Source organism: Alexandromys fortis, unplaced genomic scaffold, assembly GCF_014885135.2.
Source record: "Alexandromys fortis isolate MF-2015 unplaced genomic scaffold, M_Fortis_MF-2015_v1.1 scaffold_123, whole genome shotgun sequence".
In the NCBI taxonomy this organism is placed as follows: Eukaryota; Metazoa; Chordata; class Mammalia; order Rodentia; family Cricetidae; genus Alexandromys; species Alexandromys fortis.
This window is the reverse complement of record NW_026068003.1, coordinates 4,568,798-4,587,524: the sequence shown is the minus strand read 5'-3', so window position 1 is coordinate 4,587,524 and position 18,727 is coordinate 4,568,798. Positions and strand designations below refer to the sequence as shown.

The following is an 18,727-nucleotide window of genomic DNA, read 5'->3' as shown; positions in this document are numbered from 1 at the left end:
GCACGCGCTTTGTTACTTTGTCATCAGAGAGGTCTTGTGAGGCTGGGGCCATTGTTACTGTTGGCAATCATGTTACTGACTCCAGCTAGGAAACTGGCCCGTGAGACTCAAAGGAACCAAAGGTCAAAGACTGGAAACCCATATCTGAGTGGCTCAGTTTTTCTCAACAGCACCATGTCACACTGAATGGGCCCACAGTATGATTCAGTGAACGAGAAGCCAGCAGTGAGGACCCAATGTGGTGACAGTTTGTCCCCAGCAATTCCTGCTAGTTAAGTTCAAGGCCAATTCAAGCAAAGTATCCAGTATCATCAATTTGTCCTCTTTTGTGTTCTGAAAGGAAACCACGTATGGCCAGGGCCAGCGGGGTGACATGAACAAAATGGCGGCCGAGAAGAAAATGCTCTCCACATCCCTAATCTGTCATCACTATTCACCTGAGCCATTTCCAGGAGGAGATGGTGAACACACTTGGCTTTATCTTAACTTTAATGGAACTAATGAAGTCTTCATCATTTAGTAAAAATAAATGAAAGTTTTTATTTCTATAATATCAAATTGACTTTTTAACTTTTGAAGAGAGTGTAAAATACTTCTTCCTTTTATCCCTGCTCGGGGAGCTGTAATTGCGTTTTAACTGGGGCTGTTACAAGAACAATTTTAACCTTGAATCACAAATGTGTTGGCTGGAAGTGTATATAAATCATTTCAACTTAGTTTTTATTATAAAAGTATTCCAGAGAATAATTAGTTTTTAATCTGTCAGTCTGAATCAAAGGAGAGTTGAAATCTATTCAGGCCCTGTGTGTGCCGCCGGAATTCTTGGTCCACAGGACGTGGACAGGCGACCACTGAGGCTAAAGGGGAGAGAATAGTGAAAATAAAAAGTAATAGAATTAGGAGCCATTAAACACTGGAATAAGTGGTACTTTAAGGGATGGGTATATCGAAGCAGTTCAAACTAAACCGAGGGGACAGCATTAGGACTGTTTCATCTACGGTCCTGGAGAGGCTTTGGTTTTTGACTCTTTCAGGAATGGTAGGGTGGGCCCTGTTTGTCGCCCCATTACAGAATGGACAGTGACAATGACCCTAAACATCTCAGGGTGCACTTCAGAACCACAGCTGCAAAAAAAAAATGCTCTGAGACTTGCTAGCTAAAGGCAAGGCCGCGTCCTTCCTGCGGCTCGGATGCTTTTCCAGGAAGGCAATTACAGATAGGTCCTCTACATGAAGAAACTGCCTTCAGAAAATTAACAAGGAAAGCAGTCCCTTTTGGACTAATCACGGCATCGTCACCCTGCAACTTAGAACTTCTCTGTCTACACACGAACTGCACGTCAGATGGTCTTGGAAAGGACACCGCTGGATACCTGACACACCGCTGTCACGGCCCTACTGCTGCGACAGCAGGGGCTATCGCATGCTCTTTTATTATCCAGGCCACACTTTAGTAAGAGTTCAGAATGCTAGGTTAAACGCTGTTAAAATTAGGTTTCTGTTCTTATTTATATATTTCAATGTGTCCGCTACAGAGTTTAGACAAAACACATGGCTTGCTTTATGTCAAAGGGGCAGGGCTGTCCTTTGGTTATGGAGATCGTTGAGTGAGGAAGACAGGAAGCTGCTTCCTCTCCTGTCAGGCACAAGTCAAGGCATTCCACCTTCCTTCCTGTTTCCACAGACGGGAAAACGGAGGCACACAGTAGAGAAAGGTATCTGAGGAACGGAGTCAGCAAAGGAACTCTCCCCTTGAAGGCAACCAGCCCGCAAAGCAGAAGCGCTTAACTGCAAAGACACGGTCTAATTAGTCTGACAGACACGCAGCAGCCTGGGAGGGGGCAGTGCACATAAGCCTGTCCTTTCCAATCTGTCTCACTGATGATAGGGGGAGAAAAAGGTCAAACATCCAAAGCAGACTAATTAAGACATTCGGATTTATGGAATATTAGAGAACGTCCCCCCTAAAAGTCATACTTATGGTGAAGGGCTGAGAGAGGGCTCAGTGGTTAACAGCCCGTGTTGTTCTTGCAGAAGATTTGGGTTTAATTCCAAGTGCCCACACTGTGGTTCACTCTAGTCTCTAACTCTGGTTTCAGAAGATTCAGTGCTGTCTGCAGGCTTCCTCATGTACCAGGAACCATGTTCATGTAGCCCATGGACATATGTGTAGGCAAAATACCCATGCACATAAAATTCAAATATTAAAAAAGTCACACTGGAGAAAACTATAGGCAATGCCATATTTGAACCCATAGGAGAGGCCGATCTGATGGTGGCAATAGGCAAAGAAGCATCATTTCTGAGACTCTGCTGCAGAAGGGAGTGAGTCCCGCCACAGTGAACTCAAAAATAGTATCTTCTGGGCTCACCACAAGAGCACAGTACTGACCATACAGTCTATGTACGCGTGAAAGCATACAGAGAGACTACAGGCAGCTGACTCCAAGACAGAGGCCTACTCCTACTCCCAGACCATCATTTTGCAATGCCATTATTCTGACTGGATGACAAGACGGCATCACTTTATTTCCCATTTTCTCTCTTATTCTTATCCCGCTACCCCTGTGTGTGCACGCACTTGGAAGTCTGAGACTGATGTCACGAGTCAATCATTCTCCATCCCTTTCCACCTTATTCATTCATTGGGGCAGTCTCTCTCAATCAAACTCCAAGCCCTTCCAGATAGCTAGTTTTGATAACCAGCTAGCTCTGGGATCTCCTGTTTCTGCCTTCTAAGATTGGCAGTGACAGGCCGGCCACTATGCTCACTCAGCATTTTTATGGTTTCCAGGGATCTGAACTTTGGTTCTCACATTTGTACAATGAGTGCTTTCACTGCTGAGTCATAGTCCCAGCCCCATGACTTTTGTCTGGTATTTAGAATGGAGGGATAGCGGAGTCAAATAAACCACACCAACTTCTGGTCAACCAAGATGTCTAGGTCCCATCAAAAAAAAAAAAAAAACACCAAATTTAGATCTGTATTATCATACATGCCAGAGGCTGAGTTCACTGGCTAAGAGCTGGGGAGGGCCTATGTAGATTCACAGGAGAAAACAAAAGACTCAGCTTAAGAATCTGTCCGTGTGTTCTGCAAGCCTTTAAAGAAACCCATATCCCCCAGGTCCTACTCCTGGGCTGATTACCACATCTTACGAAGAACATGCTTATTCTGCTCGCTGCTTGTAGGCACCCACAGAGATGAGAGAAGAGTTAAGAGAAAGGGGATTCGGAGAAATAGCTGAGCAGATTCTCAAAGACTTGGGCTGATTTCTTTCTGATGGAGGCAGAAAATCCCCAACCATTTGGCTTTTCCAAACTGGCCTCTGCCTCCCCGAAATGCGTGTTCTGTGCTAGCTTCGGAAAGGATGCTGGCAGTGGCAGAGCAGGAAGGTCTGAAGCAAGAGCAAGAGCACTTGGAGGGCTGACTGACACTTGCTTTCCAGGGTGAGGGGTCAGGTGACGCAGCTGCAGCCTCTCCAAAGCTGGCCAGCAAGGAGCCAGTGCAGCCACAGTGAAAGGAGGCTGTCTTTTCCCTCTGGGAGTGAGACGGGGATGTAGGGAGAAGGGTCTGATACAAAGTGCAGCATTATCTGCAGGCAATGGGTAATGAGAACTTAGAAAGCTTGTCCCATTTCTTTCTTCTTTGTTTCTCTGTAAAGCAATCCCTTCCAGGGAAGGCAACGCAAACGCCTACATCCTTCTTCTCCTTGCGTGTCCTTGTTCTGGAGCTCCAGAGGGCGGAAAGGGTATCAACATAGCACTTTCTAAAAGCTCCAGCTTCCAAATGTCAAAATGCTTCAAATCCACAAACACTTCTGCAGACAGCCACTCCCCAAAAGTGTGTGCTTTGTTTGAACCTAGTAGATATTTGTTTGCCAAAGCCACCCAGCATATGCTGATGGCCTTCAAACCTCCTGAGTTAGCCAACTGCCACTCCTCACTCCTGTTTCACCAGGAACCCAAGCGAAAGTGGGAAAATCCCTATTACTTAACTTCAATGGCTCAAGCATTTAAATATTTGAAGGCAGAAGCATTTATCTTAAGTAACAAAAAGGACCCGTTTAAAGATCAACTACACTCTTTACTCAGCCCTACAGAGATAAATATTTGGACTGATTTCTTTAAAAACAAAACAATGTTGGCTTCACCATGAGGAAGAAAACTTGTCTCTATTTCATTTTCTCCTTGCGGCTGGCAGATCTTGTACAGGAACCAAATTGCTAGTCCTTCCTTTTTTTTTTTTTTGTCATGGTGTGAATTAAAAAGAAAAACATCCTCAAAGAAAAAAATGGATGCTAACAGCGGAAAAACCCAGGTTAGCCTGGCACAATGCCACCCTGCTCTGCCAGGAGGATAAAGGGCTGCTCTCTTGAACCTCTTACAGCGCCTGCTTCCTGTAACCCGAGAAAGGTCAACACTGGATGCTTTGGGGGCACTACCCAGCACCTCTGCTGGCTTATTTAAGAACAGGCATGTGACTTAAGGCCAGATTTTGGTTGGCTGGGTTCTCAAATACATCTTCAGGAATCCTTTCTGGATGGAAGACTTGGCTTTAGCCAGCTCTTGCCAGCTCTTGACCTTAAGGGTCAACTGGGACTAGTACAGCCACGGTGGGGAGGGAAATGGAGAGCAAACAAACCAGAGGAGAGGTCTGTGAAAGCCCAGGATCAGTTACAAAGCCATGCAGGAAGCTCCCGGATTGATGAGACCTCTGGAGGCAAGACAGACAAAAAAAAAAAAAAAAAAAAAAAAAAAAAAAAAAAAAAAAAAAAAAAAAAAAAAGCCCAGGCTTCGCTTCCTAGTTAGAAGTCAGTCCTGTGTAGGAAGGCTTACACAGCCTCACCTCAAAAATGCCCTGACTTACTGTGTCTCCAAAATACACTATCTGCTTAAACTTCTTGAAGTGGTCAACTCTCTTTGTTATAGCTGGACCCATGCCTAAGCAGAGAGCCACCTGGCCCTTTAGCCTAACCCCTAGTCTCTACCCAAAACTCTAGACTATCCCCCAGGGATGAAAATTTTATTGCTTCTGTTATTAGTTAAATACTGGCATTGCCACATCATTCTAGAACTTTCTCCTTCCCTTTGTCTCACTGCTGCCTACAACTGTAAGGGTGGCTAAGTGGTGTGGGAGGTCCTTCTGTATATATGCTGCTTTTATCGGTTAATGAATAAAGAAGCTGCTTTGGCCTGTGAGAGGGCAGAGTAGAGTTGGGTGCAGGGACAGGAGAGTTAAACTAAATGCTGGGAGAAAGAAGGCGGAGTCAGAGAGAACTCATGTAGCCACGGCTGGGGACAGATGCACCAGAACCTTGCCAGTAAACCACAGCTTCTTGGTAAGATATAAAATAATAGAAATGGGTTAACCAAAGATGTAAGAGCTAGCTAGCAATATGCTTAAGTAATTGGTCAAGCAGTGGCTTAAATACTATAGTTTCTGTGTGATTATTATGGGGGTCTGGGCAGCCAGGAACAAACAAGCAACCGTCTACTACAGCTGGGTAGGGAAGAGCCTCCCAAGAGCCCTTCATTTTAGTTAGCCCTGGTTAGTGGCTCCATCCTGCTTTCTCACGTCCTACCCACTGTTCCTGGCACTACACATCAGGCATCCTACTATATTTTCCCAGTACAAGCTGAAGTCTTAAGTTTTTAAAATTACATTTACTTATTATTTATGTTGGAGGGTCACATGTGTGGGAGCTGGCGCTCTTTTTTTCATCATGCAGACCCTGGGGACAGAATTCACATCATTAGGTGTGGCTACGAGTGTCTTTCCCACAGAACTATGTGGAGGACTCTAGGCTGAACTTTTGACAAGAAATACATGATTTCCAAACAGTCTTCCCTTCATTCTGTCAATTTTCAGGATGTGACCTAAGGGTCCTCATGCCTCTGGTAGCTCCCTTTCTTCAGCCAGTGTGCCAATTCCAGGCTCCTTTCACAAGCTTCTCCCTATGGTTAACTGTTTGGCCTGAGTCTCACCTTCCAAAGAGATCAACTCAGACCCAAATCAAAAGAAAGCAGTGCAGCAATGGGTCAGAAACATCCAGTTTTGGGGTCCTCACATCCAATGCTTCTGCACTCTAACACCCTGTGTGTGCCCCGTTAGGGCAGTACCCATGGCACCCAATGCCTCTACACTCTAGTGCTCTGTGTGTGCCCCGTTAGGACAGTACCCATCTCTCAAGGCTTTTGAGTCACTGATCCAACTGACATATAAGGAGCCTGTTCAGAAATAGCGTGGGCTTCCAGGAAGGCTCAGATGTACCATGCCCTAGATGCGGGCACTACTGAGAAATGAATGACAGGAACGAGAGGATGCCAGCTCCTCCAAAGGCTAACCCCACGGACGAGGTCTTAGTGACGCGCCTCTGGTGGCATGGCCCAACTTGTCCTTGCTGCTGGTAGCTTTCTGGTCATGAGAGGGTAGGTTGTTTCCTTCACCAATTTCCGGCCACCCAGGACCAGAACAGCAAGTCCAGCCAAGCACAGATGAAACGCTCTGAAACTGAGTAAAAACACAACTTTGCTCCTTCCTGTTGTTCTGCTTAGATCATCTGACAGTGAGAAGAAGCGAGGGCCGGAGAGCTCAGTGAGCCACGCATGAGGGCTAGTTCTTTGTGCACAGGGATCTATTTTCTCAGCTGTGGTAGGCCGGGTACTCACAGAATCCTGAAAGCCACTGACCCTGATCTGTCTTTATCCCCACCATAAAGTGAGGGTTTAAATAATATCTGCCTGCTAAGACCACAAATGGGGAAACACACAGGGAGAACATATGTGCCTCTGATGCAAGTTATCACTGTGGACAGCTATTATTTCCACACAACCAAACCCCAGACAACACCTCCTGCCATGCCTGCCATGCTCAGCAAGTTAATCTTCAGCTGAGAATATTCTTTCATGTTTAGAGCTTATTGTTGATACCGTGTTTACGGAATTTGTTCCTTGACAATTTCACGTGTGTATAATGCGGATTCTGAGTCTCCTAGTCCCTCCCACTGCCACCCCCACTCTCTAATACCCCATCCCTATCACTCTCTCTCCTCCCTAAAGGTTCCTTTTCCACATCCATGTCTTCTTACTTATTCACCCTTGAGCCACTGAGTTTAACAAGGACTATCTGTGTGGCCATGGGTTTGGAACTATTCATTGAGTCTGTTAGGGGTCCTTGGTGGGTACTCAGCTGAATACGACTGCCCCTTCTCCAGAATCCAGTCAATAGGGATGGGTTGGGCCCTGTTAACCTCTCCTGGATCCATGACTGACTACTGACAGCAAAGCCATGCTGCGGCGGGGGGTGGGAGGGGGAGGTATGATATTGACCGCACTGACTCTGTCACATCCAGAAGACAGCATTGGGAAACCATATTTTTATTTGGTTTTGTTTTTGCTTTTTGAGACAGGGTTTCTCTGTGTAACAGCCCTGGCTATCCTGGAATTCACTCTGTAGACCAGGCTAGCCTCAACTGCCAGCCTTTACCTCCGGAGGGCAGGGATTAAAGACGCGTGCCACCACCGCCCAATGGAGAAATCATATTTTAAATTCTGCTATCCTTGGGTTTAAAACTGTATGAAGAAATGAATTAAAAAGCAGAAAATAAAACCCCATACTAATCGTATCTAGTAATAGTAAATATTCAATGCAAATGCAGTCAAGGTAGAGAGCATAAATGGAGGCTGGATGCTCACCTGGTGGTAGGAGATGGGAACAGGCCTACTGAAGACAATCCACTCCACAATCTCACTACATGGAGGTGTGGTCAAGGAGCCTGTGTATCGGTAGTAGCTGCCCAGGGACGCGGGCAGGAGGTCTCGGAGGACAAAAGGATCCAGGAAGGTCTCCTTCTCTGTTTGGGGAAAGAGGTGAGAAGGTCACAACAGCCTCAGATATACAGCTCGAACCCCAGGCCCACTCAGACCCCCACCCACCCCATCTAGTATGACTGCACCACACCTCAGACACATAGCTCAAACCCCAGGCCCACTCAGACCCCCACCCAGCCTATGCCCTGGAAGCACTGCCACCTGGTGGCAGGAGGACCTTAGAAAATGAGGTGGCCAGCCAGTCTGGGGTGGTGGAGACACCAGAACAAGCTGCATTTCTTATAGATTAGGTTTTCCAGCCAGCAAGGCCAGGATAGACACAGCAGGGCGGTTCCTCCCTATTCCCCAGGACTCAGAACTCTCCACCATAGTGAAGACTCACACGTCCTACAGGAAAGCCCTTCCCAATCTTGCTTTATTTAACACAGAAATTTTCTCTATCTAGCAACTTTAGACCAATAACCAGGAGAGAAAACTTGGAAGAAAATGAAAGAATTACTACAACAAACAAAACAAAGGAACAAACCAACCAGCCACATGAGCTGATGCGACACTCATTTCTCAAAAGGGTCACACTCATCATGATGCATTCGGTGAAAGTGCACTGGTTAGTTCCCACGGGCAACTTGACTGGATTAAGAAATACCTAGGGCATTATCGAAGCACACCTTTGGGTGTGTCTCTGAGGATGTTTCCAGAGATGGCGGACTGGGGCAGGAGGGAAGCTCACCCACCCTAAATGTGCGTGGTTCTACTGCATGGGCTGGAGTTCAGGACTGAATAAAAACGGGGAAAAATGGAAGAAAACTAGCTGGGTGTCGGCACCAGTTCTACCAATCTCTAGTTAGCTAAGAGGTAGGCAAGCATCTGATGAGCTTGTTGCCACGGTGCTAGAGGCCTCCCTGTAATTCCTTCCCTAATGTAACAGACTGCACTCTTACCGGAGCCACAGCAAACCCGCACTCCCTTGACTATGAGATATCTGCTCAGAAGAATGAGAAAAGCAGCTGGGCATGATGGTGCCCGCCTTTAATCCCAGTCCTCTGGAGGCAGAAGCCGGCAGATCTTTGTGCATTTGAGGCCAGCCTGGGCTACAGAGTGAGTTTAGGACAGCCAGAGCTACACAGAGAAACCCTGTCTCAGAAAAAAAAAGTAGGGTAGGGTGACAGGGTAACTTATCGGTTGAGACCACTACTGGCTGCTCTTCCAAAGGACCCAGGTACGACAATTCCCAGCACCCACGTGGCAGCTCATAATTCTCATAATTGCCTGCCAGTTCCAGGAGATCCAACACCTTCACACCCATGAACAGAAAACAAAAATAAATAATTTTTTTAAAAAAGGAGTAAGTGAAAACAGTAGTGTTATTCAAGGCCTTTTCAGCTCCAAGTGAAACCTAGGCAGGGAATGTCTCTGCCTTGAAAATGCTGGCCCTAGAAAGAGGCTGGTGAACAAGCAAGGAACTCAGGACCGCGAGGGGTGCACCCACACACTGAGACAAGGGGGATGTTCTATCGGGAACTCACCAAGGCCAGCGGGCCTGGGTCTCAAAAAGCCCGGGTTAAAACCGGTCTCGCTGAACATAGTGGACAATGAGGACTACTGAGACCTCAAGAACAATGGCAGTGGGTTTATGATCCTACTGTATCTATTGGTTTTGTGGGAGCCTAGGCAGTTTCGTGGATGCTCACCTTACTAGACCTGGATGGAGGTGGGTGGTCCTTGGACTTCCCACAGGGCAGGGAACCCTGATTGCTCTTTGGGCTGACGAGGGAGGGGGTCTTTGATTGGGGGAGGTGGAGGGAAAGGGGAGGCAGCGGTGGGGAAGAGACAGAAATCTTTAATAAATAAATAAATAAATAAATAAATTTAAAAAAAGAAAAAAAAAAGAAAGGCTGGTGAGAAAAAATGGGAGGGAGGGAGGGAAGGAAGGAGGAGGGAGGGAGGGAGGGAAGGAGGAGGGAGGGAGGGAGGGAAGGAAGCAGGAGGGAGGGAGGGAGGGAGGGAGGGAGGGAGGGAGGGAGGGAGGGAGGGAAGGAGGAGGGAGGAAGGGAGGGAAGGAAGCAGGAGGGAGGGAGGGAGGGAAGGAGGAGGGACGGAGGGAGGGAAGGAGGAGGAAGGGACATCTTGACTCAAATAAAGAATAATAATATTCAGGCTGAGACAATGACCCTGACAAGGTCTGTCTGTGAAAAGTAGAACATACGGCAAGTTGGTGTCTGTCTGAGGCTACGCAGCTTTGACGAAAGGACCTACAATGAATTAGGGGGACATTTCGGGCAGTGGGACCGTGAGTGCTGCTGAGCACACGGGCAGAGTACAGTAGAGAAGACTGGGCCACATAAGAAAGCGAGTACTCAGGAGGCAGAGCGTGACCAGTCCAGCAGCAGTGTGCCTCCAGGGTTTCGGCCTTGGTTTCCCCCAATGATGGATTAATACAACAGTGTAGGCCAAAAAAATTCTTTTCTCCCCCAAGTTGCTGTCCATTAACATAGAAAAGCAAACTAGCAAAGGGCCAAGTGCTGCGTAAGCTCACTAAGAGGCTGGCTATGAATGTGGAGTTGCTTTCCCTGTTGGTCACATGGTCCAGTGTCCTCTACGGCTCCTTGTTTGTGGATGGGCTGTGACAGGGAGGACAAAACCAACCCAAGAGTAAAACCACTGTGACCCTGAGAACAATGAAGACAAACCATTTCCGACAGGTGACCACTACCTATCCCGTAACTTTTTTTTTTTTTTTTTGATTTTCGAGACAGGGTTTCTCCGTAGCTTTTTTTTTGGTTCCTGTCTTTGAACTAGCTCTTGTAGACCAGGCTGGCCTTGAATTCACAGAGATCTGCCTGCCTCTGCCTCCCGAGTGCTGGGATTAAAGGCGTGCACCACCACCGCCCGGAACTATCCCATAACTTTTGAAGAGAGAAGATGAAAGTCTAGCCACGGATGCTCATCTATGAAGACAAGGCTCAATTGGGAACTCTGCTGCAGGTCTCAACTTATCCAGGTGGTTTCTGTTAGATGCTTTGAACATCTGATCTGATGCTATTTTCTTGTGGCGGTCTGTCCTTCCCCTTGTGAACCGTACATTTCTGTTTAATGAAGAACTGAAGACTGTTCTTCCCATTCTAAACCACAAAATGACTAAAACTGTAATATCGTATAGGACAGATTTTTTTAAAACAAGGGGCCACTGTACAGTCAGAGACTCTCTCTATTTGGGACTCTAGCTGACTGCCTTAATAGGAGCTTCCTCAGTCAATTTGTGTTGGGTGTTTTATGTACCTGCTTTAACAATGTTTTGTTATCTATCTATTGATCGATTGATCTATCCATCCATCCATCCAGCATCCATCCATCCATCATCTACCTACCTATCATCTAATTACCTAGCTATTATTTATCTATAATCTACCTATCAATTATTTATCATTATATATCACTATATAGTAGATATTATATATCATCTATCATTTATCTATCATGTAGTTACCATTATCTATTACCTATCTATCAATCATATCTACCTATCAATCATATCTATCTATCTATCTATCTATCTATCTATCTATCTATCTAGCTATCATCTAGCTATCATCTAGCTATCACCTATCATCAATCACTTGCTATTTATTCTTTTACTTTAGCTTATTGTAAACAATAAACATACTCATGCAAAACTGAAAATACAGCAACCACATATCATTCTCTAGATTGAACAGAACAGTCTTCTTACCCTCCCCGCTAGCGACTTATATACCTTTCTTTGCAAATCAGAGAAAGTTCAAGCTTCTGTCTGCATCTCCAGGAAAGACCTGAATTTAAAACAGAAGTTCCCCCCCCATTAAAGTTGCAGATGTCTTAAGGCTATCAAAATCCTGCTAATGGTTCACTTCCATTCCTAAGTAGCTTCCACCCCAGCTCCCAGGACTTTGCTGGTAGACTCAAATCTCCAAGCAACCATTTAGACGCAGCAATATGCCTGTAACCACATTCTTTCCATGATTTGACATTGCCCATGTAGAATACCTAGGACAGGCACAGTATGACTGCCACACTTCAGAAGTCTAGGCACCGGGTAGAAACTGCCAGAACCTCAGCAGAAAGCAAATGCACTGAAATCACTGAAACTGTACTGTCTTCTAGAAGAGACACTATTTTTAAAACAAGACATCATGGGTTATCCTCTCTATTCGGCAATATCTTGTTTGTATGGCAAACACTTTCTCTGCATTCAATACACGCAGAAGGTCTTGTTCTAAGCTTTGCAAACTTTAAATTGTTTGATACGTAACCTCCATCAAGCCAGTCCCATTATGAACTCAACACCCAGAGTCTAGACAAACCAGGGCGCTAAGAAACAGGCCATGATAATTCCTAGCAGTACACAGGCCTACAAAGGATGCAGTTTTGTGCGCACGTGTGTGGTGCACGGTTCCTGTGGATGCATAGGATGCTTGCACGTAGAGGCTGAAAGTCAGCCTCTTCCCAGGTAGTGTTCACCTTGTTTTTGTGACAGGGTCTCCTCCTGGCCTGGAACTCACCAACCAGGCTAGGCTGGGTGGCCAGTGAACCCCAGGGTGGAAGCCCATCTTTGTCACCCTTGCACCGAGATAAGAAACTTGCTCCATTGTCCCAGCTGGGTTATTTTTATTTTGTTTTGGGGACCATACTCATCATGGTGCGGCAAGCACTTCCCTGACTGAATGATCTCCATATCCAGCAAGCAAGCACTTTGAGATGCGTGAGCAATGTGAGAACCAAGGCAGCGCGAAGCTAAATATAGACTTTTGTGTTGTAAGACGGCAGAGGATGGCGGTCACTTACGGAGGATCAGCAAGAGAAGCCCATTCTCCTAGAAGTTCAAGATGGATTTTTTTCTCATAGTTCTATTTTATTTTTTTTAATTTATTTATTTCTTTATTAATTAATTAAAGATTTCTGTCTCTTCCCCACCACCGCCTCCCCTTTCCCTCCCCCTCCCCCAGTCTAGTCCCCCTCCCTCGTAAGCCCAAAGAGCAATCCAAACTGCCTAGGCTCCCACAAAACCAATAGGTGCAGTAGGATCAAAAACCCATTGCCATTGTTCTTGGGGTCTCAGTAGTCCTCATTGTCCGCTATGTTCAGCGAGACCAGTTTTAACCCAGGCTTTTTCAGATCCAGGCCAGCTGGCCTTGGTGAGTTCCTGATAGGACATCCCCATCAGTCTCAAGATGGATTTTCATGATGCATTTTTTTAAAAGAAAAAAATCACCTAATAAATGCAGAAGTTTTTAAATTATGGGTTTTGCAATCAAAATCATGGGGGGGAAAAGCATTCCGGGCTTAACAAAAGGAGAAAACCAGAGGGTTTGCCTCTCCACCCCCTGGCAAGTCTGACCTTTAATTCTACCTGGTTACCAGCGAGCCAAATCATGGGGACAATTATGAGAGTGTGCTTGGCTGGGACTGGTCTGGCTGCGAGAAGGGCTATTTTGGCCTGTGCCTGTTTCCTGGTCCATGTAACAGCCAACACAGGGAATCCCCAGAGGACGTGTCCAGGGCTTGGCATCATGAGTGACAAAACCGGCACCTTCCTGTCTCCCTTGGCATCACACGGGCCTCAGCAGGAAGAGATGCAGCAGCAACCTGTCCCACCAAGGAGGTGGCGATGCAGTATGACAATACGGGTTCAGCAGGAGTTTCCCATGGTCTCGAGAGCTTCAAGTGTGGGCCCTGCTGTATATTAAGCAGAGAGCCCTGGCCTTGACTCTTTACAAGGTGCGCTCAGTTCTGTGATGAAGGGGTAGACGCAGCCAGGGGCTGGATTCCAATTCTCCATTCGGTCACCACCACTCCACCCACCCAGAAGGCTTGAGATTGCCATAGGTAAGGGCTTTGGGAGAGAGACTACCATTTCTTCAGGAAAAAAAAAAACCCTACTCTGGAGCCCAGCAACTCTTCACAGTGAAAAACAAAGCCACTGTGTCCAGAGCTGAGTTGCAGACCAAGGGTCACTCCGAGAACTGTTGATTTAGTCCAGTTTGTGACCATTACAATAGGGGAGAAAAATAACAGAGATGGGGTCAAAAGCTTGTGAAGAGCAGGCCACTCAAGGGTAATTCTTCCTTAGTATTAGGGAAAGCAATGCCTTCAGGACCCACACCTCGCCTCGAGCCTTTGCTTTTTCAAGCTGACTACTGGTGCCTTCAGGGCGCACATCTGCCTGTGCCAAGCCTGTAGCCTGAGCCATGGGATACAATGATACCTAAAAGCTGTGCAACTTTGGGCAAAAGCGCTAGCCTCTCTGGGCTATTTCTATAATCCATAAAATAGCAATTGTGAGATTTTATAGCCTTCAGGGTTGCTGAGACAATTAAGAAGCTACTTGGTGCCTGGTCCACTGTCAGCCTTCATTTTTCAAGGGAACCCTCGTCTGAGAGCAACCACCGAAGAATCCCAGACTAGCCTTTGCTGTGTTTCTAAGCAAGGATAGCAAGCATTCTCCGTCAAGTACCAGATAGTAAATATTTTAGGTTTTGCAGGCCAAGAGATAAAAATCAAAGATCTTGTGTTAGGACTTATGTAACAGAATCACTTCTACAATCTTATTAAGGACATTCTAAATTCTACTAATGGCTGCATGCACCCTTCAAAATATGTCTGCATTAATGAGAAGACTGTAACTCATGCTGGGGGAATAACATTTTGCCTAATTAAAGATGCAGTGTAGAAGCTCGGGGCTGTGCCAAAACTGGCAGCGGAAAGGACTGGGCTTTCTGTCCAAAATGTGCCTACCTCTGTCTTTAGGTTCTGGAAGGAGTCCCACACAATGTGATACAAATGTCACCCTGATAAGGCAGAGCCAGACTTGCAAGAGGGTCAGGGAAGACATGCTATGTATGAGTTCAGGTGCCATCATCATTTATTTTGCTGGCAGTACATAATAGAATTGACTTTTAGGTTGGTATTCCAGACACTGCATGTATTGCAGGATAGTCTTGAACTTGGGAATGGAGGCACCTGACATGGCAGAACTTCCAGGACGGCCCACAGTCTATTCAACCATAGGTACCGAACCAACAGAACCCAACTGTGAGATTCCTGATGCCAGGCATGACGAAAGAAAAAAAATAAGAACACGTTTCCAGCCGAGACCTTAGCTCTTCATGAAGAAGATTTTAATAATGCAGCTATTAGGAAGCAGAGAGCCTTGCTCCGGCCAGACCACCTAGGCTAGCATCACAAATCAGCTTCCCTCTAACCGACGTATCTCTGAGACAAGGAATAAGAGAGCCCTGATACTGGAGTCTGGGCAGTCACCAGTTAACATTCCTTAAGAGGTTAGGAGAGCACTGGGCACCGAGAGTGACCGGAGGGCTGTTCGATGAAACTTGTGTGTCTTGTGATCTTACAGGGGCTGTGTGGGCTCCATGCCCTCTCAGAACTGCACACTTCCCCCAACTTCTAGACTAATTAGTAACTTGAATCCAAAGCATTCTTATTGCAGCCTCTTACCAGTTGAGGTAAACATACGAGACACTAAATTCTCCCAGCATGCCCTGCACTGTGCCAGAATAAGCAGGTGTGTGCACGAGCACATCAAAGAAGCGAAAAAGGGAGAAGCCTCCTGTTCCACTTTCAAGGATCCCGGGTGCTGTATGCAGACAATATTATATTTTAATAATTAATTGTTCATCAAAGAAAAAAATGAGGAACAGGGATGCTAAATTCAAAGTTATTCAAATTGCGAAGATGAATAATGTATGACTTTTATATTAAATACACACTGTATTAAGTAGTCTACACTTCACCCAACTCTGTCTTTCATTTCTAAGCATTTTGAGCGACAATATGAATAATCAGTTAGGGGAGGTTTGTTTGGAAAAAGGAGTACCTTATTTGAATGCAAATGAAGTATATTCGAAGATGATTAAATTTTGCTTATCAATTAGGAAATTTTGTATGAGGGCCTTAAAGTCACGGTCAGCCATTAAGCTCAGCCCAGCCCAGTTATCCTTGCAGCTCCCCTCAACATTAAATTATATCTGGCTCATTCTGTTCAATTTCTTCTTTCTGATAGCAGTGCCAAGAGGCAATTTTTAATTAAAGAAAATTTGAAAGATTCAAACATGCATAATTGGATTAAAAATGTGATCATTAAAACATTAGATGATAATCACCTGATTGATTGCATTTTTCAGTGTGTTAATAACTTAATATTTGCAATGCTTTGGTTACATAGGGACAAAGAAGGTTCTCCATAAAATACGCTGAATAGTTAACATATGGAGGAGACCAGTGACGTCATCCAGAACTGTGGGATTTGCCAAGCACGGTGATGCACACTGCTACCCATAGAGAAGAGTGGGATATTCAAAAGAAGCAAGAACAAGGCAACATGACGTATTTTGTCTCCCTAACAGGCCCACTCTAGAGGAAAATCTAGGAACATCTACAGTAACATAAGTATCTGGTGTGGTTGTGTGGGCTAAGTAGGATTGGCTTATAGGCTGGAGAACCTATTTGAAGAACCTGGACACCTAAAGGCAAGCTCAGAGAGGCCGAAGATAATGACCGTCACAGACCCTGCTGCAAAGCCATCTAGCCTCCGTGATTAGCTGACCAAACATGGCATTTTCATCTCAAGTTGATGTTCAGATAAAACAAAGAGAAATTATGAGGTCCACAATCAGAGAAATGGATGTGGCACTGAAGTTCCAGGAATTCTATAATGTCAAAGTCCAGGACCATCCCGAGCAGTTTTAGGGCCTGTCTCTCGACCTGTAAAGCCCCGGAGACTTTAACTGACAGGGTAATACATTCACGTGGCTTCCCTCTGAACAAGGCAAAGAGCAAATTCACAAAAAGAGGAACCTGGTACACAAGAACTAACTCATTCGGGCAATAAACAAGAAGGTGGGTGGTGCCAGAAGGTGGCCTGGCAGAGCAGAAAGAGACGGCATCTCAGACTGCACATAGTGACACACGCCTTTAATCCCAGCACTCCGGAGGCAGAGATAGCCAGATCTCTAGGAGTCTGAGGCCAGCTGGGACTACAAACTGAGACCCTGTTAGTGAAAAAAAGAAAGAGAGATAGGAACGGGAGACAGAGAAAAAGGAAAATGCATCTCAGTATTCAGTATAACTGGGCTCAGTGTTCCACTATGGGGACTGGACATGTCAGCTAATCTCTCCGAAGCCTCAGCTCCCTATCTGCTACAGCATTGTTATCTCCTAGGCAACTGCAGGGATGAAACAAGGCTACCCGTAGAAAGCACCAGGGCAGGGCTAAGTCCACGGGCAGGTCAAACAGCTATGATGGATCTGCTTTTTCCTTTCTTCCCTCTTCTGGCTCTTTACCCTACTCAAAACAGTACTGGTTACCACAGACCATCTATACCATCGTTTTCGCTGTTTCCTTTACTTTTCGAGATCTTTTTTTGCTTTTGTCTATAGCTCAGACTAGTCTTGTCCTTGTGATCCTCCTGATTCTGCTTACTGAGTCCTGGGACCACAGGCGTTACTACCATGCCTGGCTTCATTTCCTTTAGGTTTTCTATGTTTCAGCAAAGTCCAGCGTCATACACTCACTCAACAGCCAGGAGGAAACACAATCAGAACACTCGAGAGGACATCTTCACCTACCCACAAGTGTAAGTCAACATGGGACATGGGAGAGGAGGGAACCTAGCTCATGTTCAGCACTTACCATGTGCCAGGGACACTGTGTGCTGGGAGATAATAGATCTCCAAGATAAACCAAAGGCCTCACCATACAGTGGAGAAAACTGAGCCACTGAGAAAATACGTGATTTGTTTGTACATCTGGTCAAAGGAAGAAATAATATTCAAAGCCAAATCTTGTGCTCTTGGCCCTGAGGTTGACAGGACTTCTCCTATTAAGGTGACATATGGACAGCAGAGAAGTCTGGTATAAAAGTCACCCAAGGGAGACCAGTGGATCACCAGAGACTTTTCTTAAACCCTTTGTTCTTTATATTTCACCGAAACAAGGTTAAGCATGTTCCCCTAAACTCCCATGGTCCTGTTCAAATGATAACACATTGACAAAGGAGGGTGGTTGAATGAGAACTTCTGAGGCCTTTTTATGTCTTAACACTATTGTTAACAATGCCATTTAGTGATAAAATAGCAATCACACAGCATCCTACTTCCTGGACTTGGCCAAGAAAAGAAACGGAAACAGCTCGCATCTATGGTGGAGGTTTTGATAAAGTGAAATCCAGGAAACTGGAAATGGCTTAAGCCTGTCTGTTTCTAGAAGATTCTGAGATCAAAAGCATTCAGATAGGCATCAGTCCTTCCTGGATCCATAAAAAGACAGAAGCCAATTAGCCCGGCGCTGGCTGCTGAACATTTATAGCACACTTCAGGAAAGTTCCATGTAATTAAGTGCTGGAAACATAAACTTCAAACAGGAAATTTTGTCGCGTGTTATGATGCTCAAAATCACCAGTGAGCTGTAAATGTTCAGAACGATCAGTGAGCCGCAGATAGCATGGCACTGGCTCCCTCATTGGAAAGAGGGAAAATAATTTGAACGATTGCTTCCAGGTAAACATTCCAACAGAACCCTCATTAATTCACTTGAAACATATCTGGAGGACGTGAGGACTGGGGCAAGATCAAAACGAAAGCTCAGGCTGTTACATGGTGAGTATTTGATCATACACACACAGACACACACACACACATGCACATGCGCGCGCACATACACACTGGATGTGGCAGTGCCATGAAGAAAGCACACAAGCCGGGCGGTGGTGGCGCATGCCTTTAATCCCAGCACTCGGGAGGCAGAGGCAGGCGGATCTCTGTGAGTTCGAGACCAGCCTGGTCTACAAGAGCTAGTTCCAGGACAGGCTCCAAAACCACAGAGAAACCCTGTCTCGAAAAA

The 18,727-nt window shown here is 45.8% G+C and overlaps 1 protein-coding gene across 3 annotated transcripts in view; it reads right to left on the bottom strand.

Moving 5' to 3' along the window:
- Ptprg (protein tyrosine phosphatase receptor type G) overlaps positions 1-18,727 on the bottom strand; it is a 672,889-nt gene that overhangs the window by 124,973 nt on the left and 529,189 nt on the right. For all 3 annotated transcript variants that reach the window (XM_050161098.1, XM_050161099.1, XM_050161100.1), the window contains one exon: positions 7,699-7,856. In XM_050161098.1, the coding sequence (XP_050017055.1) occupies positions 7,699-7,856 (158 nt within the window). The remainder of the gene's footprint in view (positions 1-7,698; positions 7,857-18,727) is intronic.